The following is a 21736-nucleotide window of genomic DNA, read 5'->3' on the forward strand; positions in this document are numbered from 1 at the left end:
AGTAAGGAAGTTCTCTTCTTGGAACCCTAGCTGCGTTCTCATTTGTTGAATTATGGGATTGCTCAAAGTTCCGATCTTTTCTGTACTTGTTGGTTAATTTCTACGGAGAATCATCATCATGGTGGTGATGCTATGAACATTTTAGGGAAGCATCTTTTGTTAGCAAATAAAAAAGAGAAAACACTTGTGATGTTTCACATTGTATTTGTTTAGCTTGTAAAGCTTCATTCACAAATTAAACAAGTTGATGGTGGTCGAAGACTGGTGTTGCGGATGTTAGGAGCCAAGAACTTACCATCATAAACTTGATATGTCTGTGTATTTTAGGTAGGGAACCTAGAATTAATTATGTGTTGATTTGACCATGGCTGGTTTTGGCTGTGAATCACAAAGGTTAACTGTGACCAAGGTAGTATTGGTTCTTGAGAATGAGGGCTTAGGTAATAGTATTATCTTTCTTTTTTTTAAGAAATAAACAAGAACTTGTTTAAGTAGTTATCATAAAGGAATTCTTGTCACAACGACTGTTTTTGTAACATAATGGTTCCTCAGGTTGGCTTATCTATTGTATTTGTGGGTGATATTATTGGATGGCCTAGTTAGTGTGTCAGCAATAACATCAGCCTTATCAGACACGTAATTATAGAGCAAAAATAGGTCAACTAAATCTACGTTACATCATAGGCTTCTGGAACAATAGAGTATAATGTATCAGAGGATGGTTAAATGTGTTAATCAATCATCTAGCATAAGATAATTCTAGTGACACTAAGATTGCTGGTGTTGACCAATAATGCACTCTAGAGGATATAGTTTTGTTAAGATATAAGAAATTTGTGATAATTCACAAGTTATTCAAAACGAAAGCTTAGCACTGCTCACACTGGAAATGTGTACCACAAGATTTTGGTGTCCCTAAGAGTCTCAAACTGGAAATTGATAACAGGTCTTGCACATGTCATTCTATGCAATATTACAAGCATTGTTGTTTCACATAGAATAACCCCATCAGTCTGTTGGGCTGTCTTCAAGCTCCTATCGAAAAAACAGAAAAGAAGATAGCAGATACCAAGGTAATGGCAATACTACCATCAAGGCGGACCCGGCACATGAATCCATTGGAAGTGGGGGTCACATTTGCGGATCCACCGGATGAGAAGTTAGCTGCACGTTACATAAATGGACAAAATTTCAACTTATGGGCTTGCTTAAATGCTTATTACACTATAAAATTTGTGCTAGAGGACAAACCTTTTGTAGCATTCATGAAGATAGCATAGTCTGGTGAGCTAGGAGATAATTTCAGAAGCTCTGCCGAACATGTATGTAAGGTGAGTTGTCATTGACAAGATTGTTGTAAAATATTCAGTTGATGAGGGAGAAGAATATGTTAGAAAAGTAGTGAGCGGAGCGACAAACTAGTTTTGACAAAATTTGTTTGACCTTATGATGCCTAGCGTTAGTGCTTTAGCAAAATACATATAACAGTAACTTGAATATCAAAATCGTGTCACTTCTAGATGTTTAGTTAGTATGATCATGTTCATGCAAAAGCATGCATGGTATATTAATTCACAAATAAATTGCAAACTATATTTACTATGCATACCACAAATTGTGTTATGTTACCAAAAAAAAAGGAAAAAATGACAACCAGCATGGGGAAATCATGAATTTTGATGACGACAATATAATAAATGGTACTTGTCATAATTTGTAATTTACGCTTTCTTTGATGTTGTTCAACCAGACATAGGACCAAATATTCAAATTAAAATTGATATTTGGTCTCTTGTTGGACCAGACCGTAACTTTTAGTTGTTGCCTTTTTGCATTCAAACTTTCATCTTGTTATGCATAATTAACTATTCTTTTGAATGTAAAATGCACTCGAATATGCATAGATCTGCATCGTTACTGTATGCATTTTCAATTATGCATACATGGAGGGTAAGGGACTAGAAGTTATACTTGTGGTCAAGGGGGGTTAAATTTTATCTGCTCAAGGAATTGACCTCCTGGTCATAAATGTCTTATGACACTGTTGTGAGTGAATCAAATGGCCTAGCAAAGAAGTATGACAGGTAAAAGAAATTACAAGTTATATTTTAAGGGGAGCTAAAAATAATAATCTTTGGAAAAAGAATGGATTAATAGTAAAGTTGTCCTTCAAATCTTCAAATGTCATAAATGTCATATGACACATGATGAAATCTTTATAGTATAGTATGGTCAAACAATTGATTAGCAGTAAAATTCACCTTCAAAATATTCCTGTAACTGGAATTTATTTAAAATTTGAAGCTAATATTTGTTTAGTTTGTTTGGAAGTCCATAAATGTCTTATGACATGTTTATGTTGGAAGTTTTATAGTCAATGGGAGTTAAAAAGATGTTGTTGGGCAAACATTTATTAGGAATAACATTCACCTTCAAAACTTTCCTTGCATGCTATTTATTCAAGTTGTTTGACCACCATAAGATTCCAAGGTAAAAGACAGACAAAAATATCTGAGCCAACTAGTCTAAACCTGTATCTGTGTGAGCATAAAAGTTAATATAATGACCTGTAAGATGTGGCCAAAACCATCCAAAGCTCTTTTACCTTTTTAACTTTTTTTTTTTTTTTGTGGGGGGATGAGAAATTGAGAACCCTATCTAAAATTGTATTAAACTTCCTTTCCTCATCTAGTTGTGATCAAAAACTTGATCTACAAAACATACCTTTCAAAGTCTGAAAATAATAGTATTGAATATAAGATCTTACACATGAATTAAGATAATGAATGATACAGCAGTCCCAACTGAAGTCCTGATACTACATATAATAGCTTAGTGCTAGTGAAGCAATAAAATCGTCTAAGCCCGTAAAGGCATAACCGTGCAAATATCATCTGCCAGTTGAGTAGCCAAATCCTAATCTATTTTGCCAGTTTTAGTCACTGTTAGTGCATCTGCAGACATATCCATATACATAAGCAACATGCATGGAAGAAAAATGTCTCACATATGCTGAATCAGCTCAAGTGTTAACAACTAAAGTTAGTCACTTACTTGGGCAGTTACTGACGCTGGTGTTGGCAAGCTTGCAAGCATCTGGGAGCTGGAGGAGCCTGTCGAACTGCAGCCCAAGACTCTTGATGGTAGATGATCCACCATGGGTCTGCTGTATGATGTAGCAGAGGCAGACAGCATCAGCGTTTCTGATGTCCGTCACTGCACTGCAGCATGAGCTCGATGGTGCACTGGCCTTGGCAGTGGCATAGTCCATACATGAGGTCACCTTGGTGAACTCCTGTGAGCACTTCTGCTGGATGGAGGAGTCCTCACAGGTACTCAACCCTATTGCAGAGAACAGGAGGATGAAAGATAGGACAAAGGAGACAGTGGAACCAGCCATGGTCAGTGAGCTTTTGCTGTAACCGGAGAATGAGCTCAATGTTATCAGTTGCCAAGGAGCTGGTTACATATAGATCAATAGGTTTGTGATGAGAGAGGGAGGTAAATGTTTTGTGCATTGAATAGCAGTAATGGATCTGAGGCTGGCCTTGAGTTGTGGAGCTCTGACGAGGTTGTGAGTGTTTAATGTCGAGTAGTTGTGGCAGGTTTTGTAGGCACATGCAATGGAGATAGGAGATCACTAAAACTTGTTTGTTTTGTACTTGTAACCAATAAATATTGATAAATGCTCCAAACAAACATTGAAGATTGCTGAACAAAGGAGATCACATGAGGCATCAATTTTGGATTTTATCCCTTCTGATGCTATTGGGTTTTGTGTGGTTTTGGATTGGAATGAAAATGGATGTGATATTGGAACAAAGTGGATGAATTGTGGGATGGATTTTTCTTGATTAATGGATCATATTTGAATCATATGGTGAACTTGTAGAAACCAATCACTGATACAATGCCTAATAGAACTTAACTTGATACAATGAATCCACTGTAAACCCAGTTTTGATATGGGTAAGGGAATCATGGAAGAGAAGAGAAGAGAAGGGGGATGTGAGACTTGGGACTTGCATCCATCTTTATTGATCTGACACTGCCCACACTGACTCTTAACATGTTGGGCGTCTCAGACATCATCATTTACTCCCTTGGATACGACAGGTGTAATGGAGGGTTGCTGCTGCTGCTCACCGGTGAAGGCATCGACTGGGTCACCCCTTCAAAGGTTAAGGGCTGAAGTGGTCTCCCGGGAGAACTCCACGCTGCTACGGTCATCGGGTCAGTGGAAGTCGATGTCACCCCTGACGGTCTCAAGGTCCTCTCATTAACCTGAAGCAGGAAGCATTCATTGAAGGCAGACCGAGGAGGATGGCTTCGACGCAGGCTCGAGCGGGTCGGGTTTGGTTGTCGACGTCAGTACGGTTGGTACAAGCATCAAGTTTGAAGATCGGTCATCTACTGCTGCATGCATCTAACTCGCGGTTTGTAGTTTCTATGTCACAGATGCTTCAGACTCATGCCATGTACGTGGATAATAAGCATCAAGGTATTGGAGAAGACTCAAAGCGAGGATTTGAGGGTGATTTGAAGGAGTTATGCAGGCAAAGAGAACTTCGAGTAGGGAGAAGCAACAGGGATTGCAATGACTTGGAAAGCAACAGTGCAGCAGAAGCGGATAGGATCGAGGGAGGGACGTCTGGAAGTGAAGCTGGAGACGACAAAGCTTCTGGCTGCGTGAAACGTGCCATCTGACCGCGTCCGGCATGGATTGTTCCCACCTAGGAGTCTTGGACCTACTCCCCACCCACCTCCCTACAGAGAGGAAAAGAGCGCGCCTCTTTTGGCTTCGGTCGATGTGGTAGAGGTATCGAAATCACTCCTTTTCGGTTGATTTTGCTAATCTTTGGGGAAAGTTCTAATCGTGGGCAGCAAGAGAAAGAAGCGGAAGAGGGGAAGGAGAAGGTGGAGCAGGGGGAGCCAAGTGAGGATGGAGGTGGCAATGGAGACGTAAAGGGGGGGGGGGGGGAGGAAAGAAGGCATCCGATAAGCCCCCGGAGAAGGTGGTGATGAAGGTCTACAGGCGCTGCGAGGTGCGCTCGAGGAAGGTGTTTGGATTGGAAGGTGAGGAGGAGGTCATTTCTGTTCGTTTATTGTGTTTCTGCATGCTTTTTGCAAGGTGTGTTATGTTTGAATTAGCCCTGCTTAATAGTCTGATCTTTGATCACACATAACATGTGTTTTGGTATTGATGTTACTCCGGCAATGCACCACCAAAACACCTCATCTTAGCTAGCTGAATCAAAACAATAGCAGATGGCTCAACAAGAAGAAAGACATAACAATGCTGATGATACACACAACTTCAATGTCCTAATAATGAATTTTATGAACTTCATTTGCAGAACAAATTCAAAACAAATGATTCTCAACTGTGTAGTGAATGATTGGTGTAATGAAAACACAGTGCTGCTGTTATACGTGAAACTAAAGATGTTTTAATGGAGTTTAGATGCAGTCCTTGCGTTGCCATTCTGCTCTTGCTCGGACTATCTCTGCTTTGTCCTCTTGCAGGCGAAGCAGGTGTGTGCTTCCCAATACTGCTTTGCATGAACTTATACTCGTAGGGTATTCCTCGGTTTCACCTGTTGTCATGCTTGTGAGGGACTCAAGCAAATTAGACTGTCGGCATTCCCTGCGGTACTCAAGTGTCATGCTGGTGAGATGATAGTCCTCTAGCACATTCATCGGCACGCTCTGCAACAGGTAGCAAACAGTTGCATTCAAGTTACTAATCATCCAGTGTGAAATGTATAAGTTTAAGTACCTGGCATGTTCTCATTTTCTTGATATATTTGAACAGGGTTGGTTGAAGTTGTCGACATGCTGGTCAATTATGAGGATCTAGCATTGTACTGGGGATATGCGTGTGAGGTAATTTTGCATTTGGGTTTAGTTTCTTTTCCTCGACTTAATTGGAAAAAAAACAAATAGCTTCAAGTTTGGTTCATTTCTTCTTCAAGAGAACTCCAATATGCGCAGAACAAGTTCTTAAGTTTGTAAGGTTAGATCACTTTTGTAAATTTTAATGACCGATCCGATAGGTAATTATTTACTTGTAGAGCTCACATTGAGTGAAATTTTGAAATGTTAAAAAAGTCATTTGTTATTCTCATTCAGGTAAGAAGTTAATTACCTCCAAAATCCATCCAATGTACTTTACGTTGTTTACATGCTGATTGACATCCATGTCGCTCCACCTTGGCTAAATCACATGAAATAAATGTGTTAACTTTGCTGATCACTTCTATGTGCATTTTGCCGATCTAATTCAATGTGACTAGATTTTCGACGGTGTTACTTGTCGAAAAACACTACTTATGTTGATCGTCTCTAATAGTACCCAACAAGAGTATGTGCACTTACTTCTAAGCCTGATCTGATGTTCTCTGCAGTGTCTTTGGTCAATTTGTTGATCTTTTCATTGTCGCAACTACCATAAAGAAATACTCTCCTGTCCAAGTAGAAGGGTTTTACCTCTTCCCTCACCTGTTCGGGTGTCTTAGACAACCTCCTTGTTTCTCTATTCATCATTACCCAGTTGCTGCATTTGTGGATAAGAAAAAGTTGAGGGGACGGTATTTTGCTGATACGAGCAATTGTAGATCTACCTTGTAGCTCTTGTTATTATCTGTTGGGTGCTATAATCTCGGATTATCCAGTCTCTGCGCATACCGTTCTTCCCAGATGCTGCAACCCAAGTATCAATCTCAACCACATCTCCCCTGAAACCATTTATTTCATTGTCTTTAGAACACATTTATCTTAAGAATCCCAGTCCATAGTACTAGCATTGTGATAAAATAGAGAAATAGCACTAAAGATATTCATGCCTTGTTATGTTCATCTACAGAGCTAACCATTTTGTATATGCTTTGTTTTCATGGTACATTATGCATTTCTAGTTGATTCTTCTTGGCTCTAATATTAGCATTTGGTTGAAAGCACGTAAATATAAAGTTTAGAAGGAAGACAATATTTGCTATTGATGTGGAGTGCAAATTCAAATGTAAATTTGTTGCATAAGCAGGTGAATGCTTTCTTGGAAATAAGACTATGAACCGGGAGCTGTATATATATATATATATACACGTATACATATATATGTATACACGTATACATATATATGTATACACGTATACATATATATGTATACACGTATACATATATATGTATACACGTATACATATATATGTATACACGTATACATATATATGTATACACGTATACATATATATGTATACACGTATACATATATATATATATATATATATATATACCTTAAGGCAAGGATAGGTCTAACATACCATCTGCTGTACTTGTCAACTTGAATGTTGATTCGAGTAACGACCCATATAAGCTTCCTGAGGCTCATCTCATGTGTTGCGCCAAACCCGTCGCTGGCTAGGCCAGAGCTCATGACATGGTTGAGAGCTGTCTCCTGCACTTGTTAGTCACCAGCACAGGAAGATAAAACACACACTATGAAGTGTTGAACACAACACTAATAGCAGAAACTTGTATGATATGCTTGTGAAAGTAGACTTTCACTACATAATTCGATAGCACATAATGAGATGAACATGTTAGGAGCTAAGGGCTTCAAATCATTCACCTTCTCTTCATCAAAACATTGTGCTCATGAACTTTCAGATGTGTCTTATGAAGTTAATTATCATCTGCTAATGGTGTCCAAGGACATACAACTTTTTGACATGCAATTCATTGAATTCTTTGTGATTGGTTATGTTTGACACAAGTTTTTAGTGCAAGAAATATTAGGATGTGAAACTTGTAGCATGATGAAGACAGCTGATTTAGAGGGTTTGATTACAGAATGTGTATAGAAGGATGAAAACATTCCATAGCCGTAAGACAGAAATATAATCCTCAGTATTCTATGCTTTGTTTCTTAGACTGTAATGTTATGTTTGAACTCTGCAAACTTTTTATGTGCAGAGAGAAAAGAAGATGATGGTATGCAAACAAAAAGTAGAAGTGGAGCACCTGCAGGAGATTCATGAGGGTCTCCATGGTTGCAGTTTTGTCAGGGCCAATCTCATAAGATCTGATCACAAAGGTCTGCCTGTAAACAAATCTGTCCTCCACGAACCTCCCGAGCTTGAAGGCATTCACTGACACCATCCCACCTCCATCACCTGCCCCAAACACTGCAGTGCCCGTCCCCATGGATGAAGGAGCCTCGCCCCCATGCACCACCCCATTCACCTTCCTGCCATTCACTCTATCCACACTCACTTGGTTCCTACCACCGCCACTGACCTCCGCGCACAATCCCTTTACCTTCCCCTTCCTTTGCCAGCCGACGACAGCAGTCGCAGTCGCAGACGAAGCTTCTCCCTTCTTCACCGGCCATGGCCTACGTAGGTGCAAGCTGCTGCCTCTACCGGAGGTCGCCGACATCAGCATTGCCATCGATGGAGTTATTGTCTTACCGGAGTATCCATGCTGCAGGGGTATGAGAGAGGAAAGACGATGAGTCAGTGCAACAACTCCAAGACCTTAAGAATACAAGAAAAGCTTAGCTTGTTTGATGAGAGAAATAGAAGGGATGGGGAATGCAGCTCAACCACCTCAATGGATGGAGGAGAGGAAGAGGAGCACGCCATTACAGGAGATCTCTCATCTACTGGTTATGCATTGGTGGTTTGCCTTAGTATTAGGGAGTGAAAGGAGGATGGTTGGCTGGTAGTAGCAGCTCACCTGCCTTCACCACCCAAACATTCAACCCAAATCTTCCTTGCTCGTATTAGATCCTCCAAACACTTGCCCACAGTGGTCACGTGATCACTACCATCATCTCTTCCCCCCCAAACATAATATTTATCTCAATGTTGCTTGCAAAATCCTTTATATATATATATATATATATATATATATATATATATAGCTTCGATAACAGTTGGTTTGCATCAGCTGTCCATTATATCATACTAATCATCTTCAATAATAATTATATGATAATTTACCTCAACCAAAAAAAAAAAAGATTTTTATTAGGCTAATCTGTCTCTGCTGTTCACATAAACCATAAAAATTAGGAATTTTAATGAAAGACAATAATCGAGTATATAGATAGATATATGTACCTCTAAATTTTAATTAAAAAAAACCTCTAGAGAAAATTATTATGATGTAAAAGAAATTAATATTGACACAAACCATGAATTTATAAAGACCGACCAAGCAATCTTAGATTTAAATTGATTGCGATCTACTTTAGATTTGAAGAAAAGAAGACAGCATATAGAAAAAAGGATTCAGCAGGAATGCCTGGAGATTGATGAAATCCCAATCATCATCCACTGGCTTCTCCTCATCCTCTCGCGTGCACGAATCTTGATGCCCGTGATTCTGCTCCTCCCCCCCAAGCTAAGCATGGTGGAGGAAGGCGGATCACATTCGAATTGCACACAGACAAAGCATGGTTGAGGAGTTGCATGTGAGCTGGGAATGAGACGTCAACGACTGCTGCCCTATCCATGTCTCGACTGTGGGAAGCAAACGGCGGCAACAAGTCGGACGGAGCACAGCAGAAGAGCCATGGCACGCTTCATCATCTTTGATTGAATTGTCAGCTCCTACGATGAAGAGAAAGCCAACACCGTAGAGACATGCCAACCTTTAAGTCAGAGCTGCAAGGCCTGAAAAGTTGACATGCTGATGAAGAAGATTACAATATGCTTCCTTCAATTGCTCTCTCTCTCTCTCTCTCTCTCTCTCTCTCTCTCTCTCTATTTCTTCCTCAAAATAATACGATTATTATACCTTATGAATGAGAAGACCACCTTCATAGAACAATTTGTTCCATGTAAGTCTCTCACGTATAAACCTAATACCAAGAGTGTGTTCGAGAAGACCGCTTATATTAAGCCGATTGACTCCACACGTTGAATCCTAATCGAATTAAGTTATTGACTATATCAAATATATTAGTTATATTGTCGATCAATTCAAAATTCACATGTTGGATTAGCATCAAGCTACCATCCACAAGTTTATGAAGACAATGACATTGATAACAAGTTAAAAAGGAATATAGTCAATACACTAAACTATATATATACACACTAAGTTAAAGGAATCCACATCTTTAATGTGGATGGCCTTTTTCTCTATCTAAACTCAAAAGAAAAATCATGATCCAAGTCCACATCTAACAAGGTCACCTTCCTCACGAGTGGATGAGAGAGGATTCTGTGTCATTTTCTTGAATTGGCTTCTGACAATAACTGAGAGCCATGGAGTCATGTAAACAAGAAAAAGGAAGCACCCATTCATTGATGCACCACCTGCTGCAACACAACACAAAACTGTAGCCTAAATCCACCACCCTCCACCAACTCTAGTGGAGTCTCCAAAGGCTCGCATGTAATGGCCAGGAAAAAAGCAACCACAGCAGCTCAGCAGGCCGAGAACTGTCAGAAACCTTCCAACAACAGTGCCACTTGAGGCAGGAGCAACAACGCTGAACTATTGCAACATTTCTGTCATGTGGTTGTTGGCTTCAGTTCCCCCCTTTCCCCCTGTCAGTTCCAATTCTGCTCTCTCTCTCTCTCTCTCTCTCTCTCTCTCTCTGTGTGCTCTCATTTCACACACAGTGTCAGTCAGCATATGAGTAAGTGGAAGAATGGCCCTGTCAATGGGGACCAACTTATCCTAGCAGCCACTTGTGTAGTGCCATGAGGTCACTCGAGCGCAATCTTTGAAATGGAGTCCCTTGCAAGTGATGCAGCTGGAATGCTGAAAGCAATCATAACCCACAATTGGTGAACGGAGGTAACCATGGGAGCAGCAATGATGAGATGGGAATCCAATCCATATAGTGTAGGGAAGGTGATTTGACAATGGTGTCTTCTCAGGGGCAGTCACAGGGTAGCCTTGACAGCTCCCGCAAGACCCAGCATGGCAAGGAACATAGACCTGCACAGGAGGGGGAAACTTTGCAAGGAAAAAAAACCATAAAGACCGAAGCAGAAGTAAAACCTTTCTTTCACTTGCCAGCATCAACGAAGACCAACGATATCTTGGTCTTTCTTTTACCACACCTGCTCTCTTCTCCATTTTCACCACCCCTTGCATCATGTAGAACATTTGGGGAAGTAGGTATCTTGGTTTTCACCTGCCATCTTCTTCTTTATGCTGTTGGCCCAACGCTCTTTCTCTCTCTCTCTCTCTCTCTCTCTCTCTTCTCTCTCCTTTCTTCAGTTCCAAAAGCTATTTCAAGTTTCAACCGCAGACTGATTCGCCAGTCAGTGGCAGAATCCTTCTGAGGTCTCATGGGAGCATAGTTCCTCACTCGTTACCTCTCCTCTCTCTCCTCCATCTCACGATTCGAGGCCCCAAAATTCCACCTTTCCCTCTTCTCCCACCTCCTCCCTTTCATGGATCCCAAGGGCTCCTCCAAGCTTCACCAGGAGGGCCTTCCGCAGTCGGACAAAAGAGAACCCATCACCTCCTCATCGGCCGCAGCAGCAGCAGCAGCAGAAAGCAGAGACCTTTTGCTTTCCGCAGCGGCTAAGGATGAGCAAAGGAGGCAGCTTGCACCCAAGAGGAGCTCCAACAAGGACAGGCACACCAAGGTCGACGGCAGGGGAAGGAGGATAAGGATGCCTGCCCTTTGTGCCGCCAGGATCTTTCAGCTCACCCGAGAATTGGGCCACAAGTCCGATGGGGAGACCATCCAGTGGCTCCTCCATCAAGCGGAGCCCTCCATCATCGCCGCCACCGGCACGGGCACCATCCCCGCGTCAGCTCTCGCTGCCGCCGCCGCCGCCGCATCCATGTCCCTCCCGGGCGCCACCGCGCCCGCCGGCCTCCACCAGAAGCTCGACGAGTTGGGACAGGAGGCGGGAACCGCCGCCAGGCCTGGCTGGGCCGTGACGGGGGCCGCTAACCTCGGATGCTCCCATCCTGGCCTGTGGCCGCCCCTGGTGGGTGGGTTCAACTCCGGATTCTTGCATGCCACCGCCACCGTTCCCTCGAGCTCGAATCTTTCGGCCGGAGGCGGAGACTCGGTGAGCAGCTTCATGCAGAGGATCGGCTTGCATGGGTTCGAATTGACCGGCGGGAATCCGGGAGCGGTGAGCTTTGCGTCGATGTTGAGCGGGCATGGCCAGCAGCTGCCAGGGCTGGAGCTCGGCCTCTCGCAGGAGGGGCATATCGGGGCGTTGAATCCTCAGGCCTTGGGCCAATTCTATCTGCAGATGGGTCAGGGAAGGGGAGGAGTTGGTGCTGGTGGAAGTGGGCAGTTCCATCTTCTTCATCATCATCAGCATCATCATCAGCAGCAGCAGCAGCAGCAGCAACCGGCTGGATCTGCAGAGAACGATTCAGAGGGATCAGAACAGTAGAAGGCAGAGATTTGAAGGTGAATTCAGTGATCCATGAGAAAAAATTAGCAGTGTTGTGCCAAAGAGAGCAGCAAGAAAGAGACAGCCACAGGATTCAGCCACTGATGGCATCTACCTGCTCCTCTTTCTCTGCAACTATCAGCAATCACAGCATTCAGGTACTTGTCCTCTTCAATAAATTCTACTGCCAATCCTTGATGGTTGTGCATCCCATGGTGTGTTACATCATCTGGAACATGCAGGTGGATATCACTGGATCTGAATCAGTTGGAAGGAGCAAGCAAATTTTAAGTAATTAGAGGTGTGTAAATAGTTGTTTTGGGCCTATTCAACATTTTTTTTGCTGTCAGGCACTGATGGAGTTGTGATTGGCTTGATTTGTGACAAATAAATATGGGTCTCCCATATAGTTGTGCATGCTATTGGTTCCTTCAGATATATGTCTTACACTGCTTGCAGCATTCCTATGTTGGTCTTCATATACATGATGATGATGATATTGTAATATGTAGAAGCATATCTATCACTGTTAACACAGATTTGTTGTTAACAGTGATAGATATGCTTGTACATCATGGGAAGAGTAGACACCTCAATTTGATCCTAAAACACCAATGGAATCCCAGTGTTGTTTAGAGTATGCACTGTGATTCTATTTGTAGTCTACCTGAGCACAGAATCCATTATTCTCCCTTTTCTTTTTTCTAGAAAGGAAATGCTTAGGTTAAATTTACATCTTTGAAGTACTCATCATTATCGATGAATTTACTACAATTACATACCTTCTATTCTCTTTCATTCTTCTCGGTAGAGTTATCCCCTCTGGACTGGATTTTGTTGCCTGAGAAGAAACATGACATGATACTATTTAGTCCAGAAAACAACATAGCAGAGCAACAAAGCTTTCTTAAACAGCATAATTAAAACTGTGACTTTTAGCTATTGTACCAGAGCAATGGACTGGACTTCATGTGCTATGCATCCATCATTCAATCAGGTCTGCTGGGATAAGAACATGTATGTTGATTACACTACCTTGTTGTCACTACCAAATTTATCATATGAGGAAATCAAAGCAGCTAAGGTAGGAATTGTCATGATGGATGAGCATTTATGATGGAGTGGTCAGAAGCACCTTTGAGTGTTACCTTTCATCCCTGATGTAAGAAAGAAATAGATGCTTTTTCACATCATGCTAAGAAATGTAGAAAGATGTTCAAGTCTCTTGCCAATTTAGTGTCTTGGGATCATTATGTGAAGTTTTGATCCTCCCCACATATATTAGATCTATTGTTCCCTCTGAATAGCAGACAACTTGTAAATAATATTTGACTTGAGAAATGAAAATTACTTGAAGTTGAATCATGATTTCTCTAGGCAGATAAGTTGAGAACTGAAATCTCTCCAGTTGCATTGCCTCATCATCCAAGCCATTCCTATGATGTCAATTATATTGATTAAACCATGATAAAAGAGGAATCATGAGATAAGAAATTTGTGATCAAGGTGGAGGGTCTGCACCTGTAAGCAGAGTTCATAGCTTGGCTGAACACCAGTTAAACCACTTCCTTTCACACAACAAAACACCTGGAATGCCAAAAAGTACTGTTTTGCATCACATGACTAAAACTTGCTTCATCCAAAAATTGAAATTGGCATGTTAGAATGCTTGAACATAAAGGCATCACTGTGGAGTGACACCATGATCTTTGATCTGTGTCCATAATTTGGCACTACAGTGATAATACTCTATTAAAGCTGTTCCTAGTTCTTTAATTCATACATTTCCCAAGCATCATCATCAATACCAACATCATAAAAAAACAATTTTCACTGATATAGGGGGATTACTGCAACAAATTCTGCATATTTCTCCCAAAACATGAAAAATGAAACTGCGATGCATGATTGGCGGGTCATCTTTCTTGGTCTAATAAAAAAGGGTTGGGCTTACATTAGTTTTCAATGGATAGGTGCCACAGGCGAAGATTAGCACACTCCACATCAGCACTCAGAAATGAAACACAAAGAAATCACTGAAACCTATACAAGAAATTACCTCAAATGTGAATTATAGGATCAATTTTACAAATGCCTCGTCGATATTTTTTCTATGGTCACAGCATGTACAAAAATATCAAATGCATAACAAACAGTGGAATCACCAAGGTAGGTGTAGAGTGCCATAGCCCTCATGAGCTAGCAAAAACTCAATACCAGAGCCTCTTTTGGAGTAGACGTGACTCGAAGAATAGCCTGAGCACTCAAAGGTGTCAGCTTCGCGTGGCAAAAAGCCTCCCAGGAATCAGCATCCACCAACTCAAGAGAATCTTCATTTGGAGAGACATGAGAATTAACATATATGGTTTGCAGTTGCATGGCAAGTGCCCGAGCAGCCTCCCTTGATTCAGGAAGTTGGTCGCTGAGTTGAGATGCTGCGATTTGGATAAGCTTATCAATTCCATATGCTCTAATTCCCTCCATGCCCTGTAAAGAACAAATTTTCTCCATCAAACATTAATGCTATGCAAATTCAAAGTCACGTAAGAATAGGTTAATGCAATAGCATATGCATACCAATCATGACAAGGTTTCTGCACCACATGATCAAGGTTGCTATCATGTGCTTGCTACATGATTGAGAACACTGAAATAAGTTATCACCTATGTAGTTTGACTCATAAAAGTACCTTCTTTCAAACCCATCTTCTAATATCAGTCAACTGCATAGTTCAATGTAGAGCCACATCAACCTTGTTGCTGTCTCATATCACAGGCTTCCAGCAGAAACTAACAAATAACAGACTTTTTTCTCCTGGTTATTATCCTTAATTTTGTTATAGCTGTATGCCCTTTACTGGTTCATATAATAGGCTTCTAGCAAATTTTCTTTTTTTCTCATGGTTATTTTCCTCAAATCTGCAAAAGCTACAAATCAAATCGACCTTTTCTTAGTTAAGGAACGCTGTCATGAGAAACGTACAACACATAACTGATAATAAAGCCCACACGAAGATCCCAAGAACAAATCTTTTGAAGAACATTCAATCATAGGCTAAAGTTTGCTCTTCTCATGGTCTATAGACACAACACAACTCAAAATTCCTTCATGGGGTGTTGACAAAAGTCATCACTGCAATATAATCTTTGTGGGATACAGATCACTTAGTTATTAAGCTTGTTAAATAACCAGAAGAGACACATTAGTTTATAAAATAACTACTTCATGGGTTGTTTCTTTTCTAAATGAGATAAATTTGACATTCCATAAGACTTAATTCAGTTTATCTAAGACTTCTCACATCCAGTTAGAATCTAGAGGACCAGAATCAACTTATTGTCTTTGAATTAATAATTCAAACAAAAAGCTAAATCTGATTAAAATTTATTTGGTGTCTTGAAGGTAAAGTTCTTCTAGAGAGAAATTTCAACAATATATTCACACCCAAACTTACAAAATCTAAAATATAAATTAAATATCCCACAGCTGGTAGTTGGACCAATCAGCAACTGTGATTCTGGAAGGGTAGAAAAGTTCTTACAAGTCGAGGTACACTCCTGCTAAAACACATAGATGCTTTTGCTCGTATTCGAGGATTTCTGTTTGTAAGATGAGGCAGCAACTTTGGCAACAATAGCATAGGAGAGATCCAAGTTGTCATTGCTATTAGAGCTGCCTCAGCAGCTTCACATACAAAGCGCTTGTCTTGAGAGGATTTCAGTAGCAACTGGACAAGCTGAAGAATGATGTAGAGATGTTTTAGAGTATTTAATACATGGAATCAGCAGAAGATAAAATAACGGAGAAGACTAGAAACGGAACATACCAGGGGATCAAATGAGTCAATAACCATATCATTGTAAGCCTTGAATATGTCAGCAGATGCCATGATTGCAGTTTTGCAGACAGCACTCCTGGGACTTCTCAGTGACTTCACAATAAGTGGTATCACAGCTCGTCTATAATAAAAATTTTTGGAAAAAGCAATGGGTAGGAAGATGATAAATGTCAGCTGACCAATGATTAATCTCTTATTTATACCAAAAAATGACTTCAGTCTATGATGATCTTTACATTGGATAAGATTAGTAAACTTACATGATTTCAAGCAGCCTTTCCTTGTAATATATTGACAATTGGCGCACATTATTGAGTGCTTCGCATACAGAAACCCAGTCTTTTGAGTCCAACCTAGCTAACAGTGTCTTCATAAAACAAAACAATGCCAGGAAGTTTAGTTTACATGTACTTCAGTATACCCATGTCGAATATGTTGGTATACTAGAAAATAATAAATAAACAAGAAACTGTGAGGACCGGAATGTACATTAAAACTTGCATCCACATCTGGTAGATCTGCCAGATTTTCAGACTCGATGTACTCAACTTCTGTATTTCCTGTCTCTAGTCCGTTGCTTCCTGCATCACCAATATTTATAGGAGCAGAGAAAGGGGAAGAACTTTTTTTCTGCAATTCAGGACCATTGTCATTGATATTTTCAATGTGCGACTTGGTTAAACTTCCTTTGCCCAATGCAGTATTCTTATCGAATCCAGTTGCTGGATGTACATTGAGATCTCCGAGGGTTTTTCCTGACATTTTCAGCTTATCAATCTGAATGAAGAAAATCTGTTAAGAATCAGATGCTACAAAATCAAGACTACATCCACTGCATTGCATGGAAGTAATGTGGCATACATGTGAAATAACTAGATTATATCTCACAATCAGTATAGGCTGTTCGAGCCCAGGTAAATTCTAAGTTGTAAACATCCAAAAATATCACTTCAAAAATCAGTTGCCACTAAAAGTGAACTAATTGCACATGAGCAATTCACAAATGTGACAGCAAAATGAACAAAGAAAAGTACAGGTAGTTCTTTTCTACTTTTTGGTACAAATGAAAAGGGACGGCGAGACTTAAGTCTATTGAAATTCTTATAAGAGTGTCTCTGGTTTTTTAGCATAGACACAGGTTCTCTACAAATTCCTTACAATCTTTTAAAAGCTTAAGAGAGGGTACCCCTTCTCGCTCTATTCCACATGGATATTGGGTTCAGCCATCATTGAGTCTGCAGTGAGGTAGTGTTGATTATACTCTTTCGCATGATGCCTATGGAAGATGATAGTGACTTCCATCATTTGTAAGCAGATACGCAGGAAGTTTGGAAAAAAAAAATTAATATTTTCCCCCTAGATCTTTGCCAGTCACACTGCTTAATATAGTATTTTAATGACAGATTCTGCATGTGCACCTTTGTAAATTGAAAACATCATTAGACAGGAAATCAGATGAAATGCCCGAATCCAAGTCACACAGGTCTCTGTCTCACATCTAGGCCTAATGTTTTATGTTTGCCCAGAATCATTTAGTACAGTAATTCGGTTAGGGATAACCCCATTAAGAGGAAATAACTATTGCTTTCTGTGGAATTCTGTCATTCAGTACTAGTAGTGATTAAAAAATAGATATAACACTATAAATCTAGAACAACACCGACTAACAAAGTATCAGCAGTTGATCACATGTATACCAGTATCAATCGCAAAAGTGTCCAGAAAACACTTGGGAGATGTAGACACATCTTCCACTACCGACATTCTAACTCGGAAACAGTGAGATCTCAAAATTTCAGAAGAAAGACTTCGTCTTTCTTTTGAGATCTGAACTACCTCTCCTAACCAATGACTCCAAATGGCGCAAGATCACAACGATTTCTCATTGTAGGGACCTTCACCAAACTCTGACATACAGAGGAAAGATGAAGCACCAACAACCGTTCTCCTTAGTAGCTCTTGCGCCCACCCCAACAACAGAGATCCACGCAAGATTCAATGGTAAAATCAGAAAGAAATCAAGAACACAAAATCGAAAGAAAAACCTACAACAAGAAGAACGGATCACGAAGAGATCTTGTAATTCGAGAGAGGAGGAACAGGCAAATGGGGTCAGGGACCAATTCAAGAAGATCTTTCAAGAACAAATACAGACCAAATCCAAGTCTTTCCACCGCTTTAGGGTTGCAAAACCACACAAGATTCCACTGAAGCAGAGGACAGTGAGAGAAGAAGAAGAAGAAGAAGAAGATTACCGGGCGAGGGGGCGAAGACGGCAGAGCGGAGGAGCGAGCGGCGTCGTTGGGTGGTATGTTTGGGGAGTATTTAAAGCTTCGCGAGACCCAATAAATATTGCTCCTACCCATTTTTCCTTTGCCCTTTTCGCTTACCCGCCACGCGACGGCAACGACCATTCTGCGGGTCCCACATGGATCCGATATTATGGCCAATGATAGGGCGAACGGGTGTTTGGGTAAATGTTGAGGAGGAAGCGATCCGCGAATTAAAGGAGGCCAACTATTTCTGCCATATAAAATGCGGAACGTTTTAATGAGGGCCCCATCGACGACTGGACCACCTCGCGTTGCTGTCTCGGCGAGTGACGGTGACATACCTCTCCTTTCGCTACCCACTCGACCACCTGCACAGTTATTGGACAAAATTATGGGGCCCGATGTAATCCACGTAGAGGCCCTCGACGTGGCCGTGGGATGAACCGGTGCCGGTAGGATTAGCATTATTGGAGAGAGAGCGACGACCGACACACCTACGGCGGGCCCCGGCGTGGCCCACGGTTGTCTCCAATCCATAAGCAGGTTGGTGAACCGGGTGAGACGTAGACTCGAACGCTCGCTGGACGCCTGCGACCGCCGCATGCGAATGCGACGCTCCCTCTCCTTCATCTCTTCTTCCCTTCTCCGTCGCTGCTTCTTCTTCCTCCTCTGCGTCACCGTGAGGAGACTCAACACCGAACATGTGCTGTCTCTGAGTTGCACTAATACGATGCACTAACCACCATCGACTGTTTGATGGTCATATCTGTATCACGCGAATTCTCGTGGATGCAGTTTGGACGACCAAATGGCTTCAAACTTCACTTGGGTTTATTGACTAAACTAAAAACACTATAATCAATCATATCCAAAAATACTATGATACAGTCTTAATTAATTTATATTCTCATAAACATCAATTATAGAGTTATTTTGTCATATTTCAAAATAAAGGATAGAAAGTTCTTATTTTTATTACATAACATCTTTGAAAAATCTTATATTATTCATTAGAAAGATCGATAATAAAAAATTATGAAAGTCTTGACATATTTCAAAATAAACAATGATAAATTTTTTTTTTTTCACTTTGGCTTAAATTTATGTCTAATTTTTTTTATAAAAAAAATCCTTATAATGTTTGTAATCATTTATTACGAACGAATGACAATAAAAATAATAAAATATTATCATGAAGCTACAATAATAAAAAAATATCATAACTCGACTAAAAAATATTGGGTTTAACCAAAACTATATTTTAATAGGAAACTATCTTTTTTTTTCTTAAGGTATTTTCATAGCTCTCTTTGGAAAATATTGAAATGATGAGCGTAAACCCAAAGCCTAAGGCTTATCCCGATAAATCGTCGAAAAAAATATTTTATCATTACTACATTTACGATATTGAAATTTTTATAAAGTGATCTTGAAATTAAAAAAAAAAAACAAGGAGAAAAAGAGAATATAAGCTATGGTAATGGTGGAGGGTTGCACCTCTACTTCAAGCTAGTGTAGAGGCACCCATAAATAAGCTAATTTGATTCGATGCGACGGATTAGCACTCGTAATTATTATGGTGGATTTCATAAGCTAATATCATTGACAAAGGACGAAAATATAATAGTGTGGTGGGTATATATATACGCTAAGGATGAATTGAGATCGATTTGGAGTGTGAAAGCTAGTGGATAAAGAAGGTTTGGTTACCGATCTAATCCACTCCAAAAAGGCGAAGTCACAATGGCTATTTTGAGCCACTAATGAGACGAAGTATCTGACTTGCTACCAACCATTAAGTTGTTAGCTTGTCATATTCATGTGCATCAAACATGCCTATCATGATACTTCAACACTCTACTCTCGGAGGGGAATGATTACATTTTTATGTTTGATGTTCTTCACTTATTGGTTGTGATATCATTGACCCCTTGCGAGGACAAGTTTCCTAACAACTTTCATCGTTTAGCTCAAATCTCCGTTGTATTTTAAAGAATATCATAAAAAAAATTTGACTAATTTTTGGTAAAAAAATATTTTTTAGGCATTTCGGAATGTACCTCTTTTACATTCTCGAAAGGATATTCTATCTCTGAAATGTCTTAGCATCATATTAAGTTCTTCGATTATAATATTTTTCTAATAGACTTATAATATTTTAATAGAAGTGTGAAAAAACACTATGATTGATATAGAAATCACCCTATTTAGTTGCTCTTTGTTACTAAGATAATAAAAATACTTATTTGAAATCTTATGTTTGTAAATGAGTTAGTTTCTATTACCTTTTTAGCTTATTTGTCTCTGTTAGAATATTTTTGAGTAGATTTACAATAGTTTTGTGTCAAAAAATTATAAAACCTATTGAAAAATACTATAACTAATAGTATAGATGTAATTTTGTATTATTTTATCATATACATATATACATATATATATACATATACATATATACATATATACATATACATATACATATATACATATATATATATATACATATATACATATATACATATATATATATACATATATATATATATATGCTATGTTTTGAACAAAGGGCTAAGAAATACAAAATATATACGATTCACCGTAGTTTAAAGTGTGCTTTAAGATTTGTGTAAATGTGATGAGATTTAATCAATCGCATGGACTAGTGTTGGATTTGTGAAATTGGTTGAGCCACTTTTGATGATTCAGTGTCCAAACCTATTTCGAACTTGATCTTAACACCTCTACTTGATCTCGTACTCCACCTATTGATTTTGTTTAAGTTTTTGACTAGGTTTCTAAATGCTTTCCCGTATAGGTTTTTCACTCTAGTTGGTTACATGTTGCCAAGCTTAAGTTCTCACTCCCAACACTTGGTACCAAGAAGTTAAGAACATGACCTAATCTAATGGGATAAGTGATTACTAATCAAAATACTTAAGTTAAAGTTGATAGTAATATTATTATCATACATTTATAAGTTAATCTTAGTCATGTTCACTTTCGACTAGTTAGAGTGTTATAAATAATCCAACTTAATCCCAGTGATGGCTCTATGTCAAATCCTCTAACTTTATCGACGGATAACTCTTTCTTACTCAGTCCCTCACCATACTCCGATACTAGGCCGGTTCTGATACTAATTATCATGACCTGACTTGATGGGATAACAGAGATATCAACTTTGTTTCGCCCAAACCACTTATCAAAATGCTTAAGATGAAATTAATATGTACTCTCATTA

At 39.7% G+C, this 21736-nt stretch overlaps 4 protein-coding genes and 2 long non-coding RNA genes across 8 annotated transcripts; 2 read left to right on the forward strand and 4 right to left on the reverse strand.

Annotated features, from left to right (window-relative positions):
• Positions 1–930: 930 nt before the first annotated feature.
• On the reverse strand, positions 931–3664 carry LOC135679402 (non-specific lipid transfer protein GPI-anchored 1-like). Its single transcript, XM_065193133.1, has 3 exons — positions 3055–3664; positions 1252–1311; positions 931–1164 (listed from the first exon to the last, which is right to left on the reverse strand). Exons 1-3 carry the CDS (start codon positions 3398–3400, stop codon positions 1028–1030), a joined length of 543 nt encoding a protein of 180 aa, XP_065049205.1. The 5' UTR covers positions 3401–3664; the 3' UTR covers positions 931–1027.
• A 1662-nt stretch (positions 3665–5326) lies between these two features.
• On the reverse strand, positions 5327–8741 carry LOC135679401 (palmitoyl-acyl carrier protein thioesterase, chloroplastic-like). Of its 2 annotated transcripts, none has more exons than XM_065193132.1 (7): positions 8607–8741; positions 8020–8481; positions 7320–7453; positions 6624–6737; positions 6502–6556; positions 6149–6217; positions 5327–5709 (listed from the first exon to the last, which is right to left on the reverse strand). In XM_065193132.1, the coding sequence occupies exons 1-7, from the start codon at positions 8640–8642 to the stop codon at positions 5461–5463; spliced, it is 1119 nt and encodes a 372-aa protein (XP_065049204.1). In that variant the 5' UTR covers positions 8643–8741; the 3' UTR covers positions 5327–5460. The 2 variants fall into 2 exon arrangements, with proteins under 2 accessions (XP_065049204.1, XP_065049203.1); XM_065193131.1 differs by having other exon boundaries at positions 6379–6556.
• On the forward strand, positions 5579–8108 carry LOC135679403 (uncharacterized). The gene is made up of 3 exons (XR_010515246.1): positions 5579–5718; positions 5816–5886; positions 7972–8108. It is a non-coding gene; the product is annotated as an uncharacterized LOC135679403 (long non-coding RNA).
• A 2268-nt stretch (positions 8742–11009) lies between the features above and the next one.
• On the reverse strand, positions 11010–12641 carry LOC135679406 (uncharacterized). The gene is made up of 2 exons (XR_010515247.1): positions 12502–12641; positions 11010–12351 (listed from the first exon to the last, which is right to left on the reverse strand). It is a non-coding gene; the product is annotated as an uncharacterized LOC135679406 (long non-coding RNA).
• Positions 11418–12803, forward strand: LOC135679405 (transcription factor TCP20-like). The gene is made up of 2 exons (XM_065193136.1): positions 11418–12544; positions 12629–12803. The coding sequence occupies exon 1, from the start codon at positions 11418–11420 to the stop codon at positions 12384–12386; it is 969 nt and encodes a 322-aa protein (XP_065049208.1). The 3' UTR covers positions 12387–12544; positions 12629–12803.
• Positions 12804–14419: 1616 nt separating this feature from the next.
• On the reverse strand, positions 14420–18557 carry LOC135679404 (uncharacterized). Of its 2 annotated transcripts, none has more exons than XM_065193134.1 (6): positions 18481–18557; positions 16715–17002; positions 16486–16592; positions 16214–16346; positions 15929–16123; positions 14420–14873 (listed from the first exon to the last, which is right to left on the reverse strand). In XM_065193134.1, exons 2-6 carry the CDS (start codon positions 16985–16987, stop codon positions 14586–14588), a joined length of 996 nt encoding a protein of 331 aa, XP_065049206.1. In that variant the 5' UTR covers positions 16988–17002; positions 18481–18557; the 3' UTR covers positions 14420–14585. The 2 variants fall into 2 exon arrangements, with proteins under 2 accessions (XP_065049206.1, XP_065049207.1); XM_065193135.1 differs by having other exon boundaries at positions 16715–17017; positions 18481–18523.
• Between the last annotated feature and the right edge of the window lie 3179 nt (positions 18558–21736).

Source organism: Musa acuminata, chromosome BXJ1-7 (genome assembly GCF_036884655.1).
Source record: "Musa acuminata AAA Group cultivar baxijiao chromosome BXJ1-7, Cavendish_Baxijiao_AAA, whole genome shotgun sequence".
Taxonomy (NCBI): domain Eukaryota; kingdom Viridiplantae; phylum Streptophyta; class Magnoliopsida; order Zingiberales; family Musaceae; genus Musa; species Musa acuminata.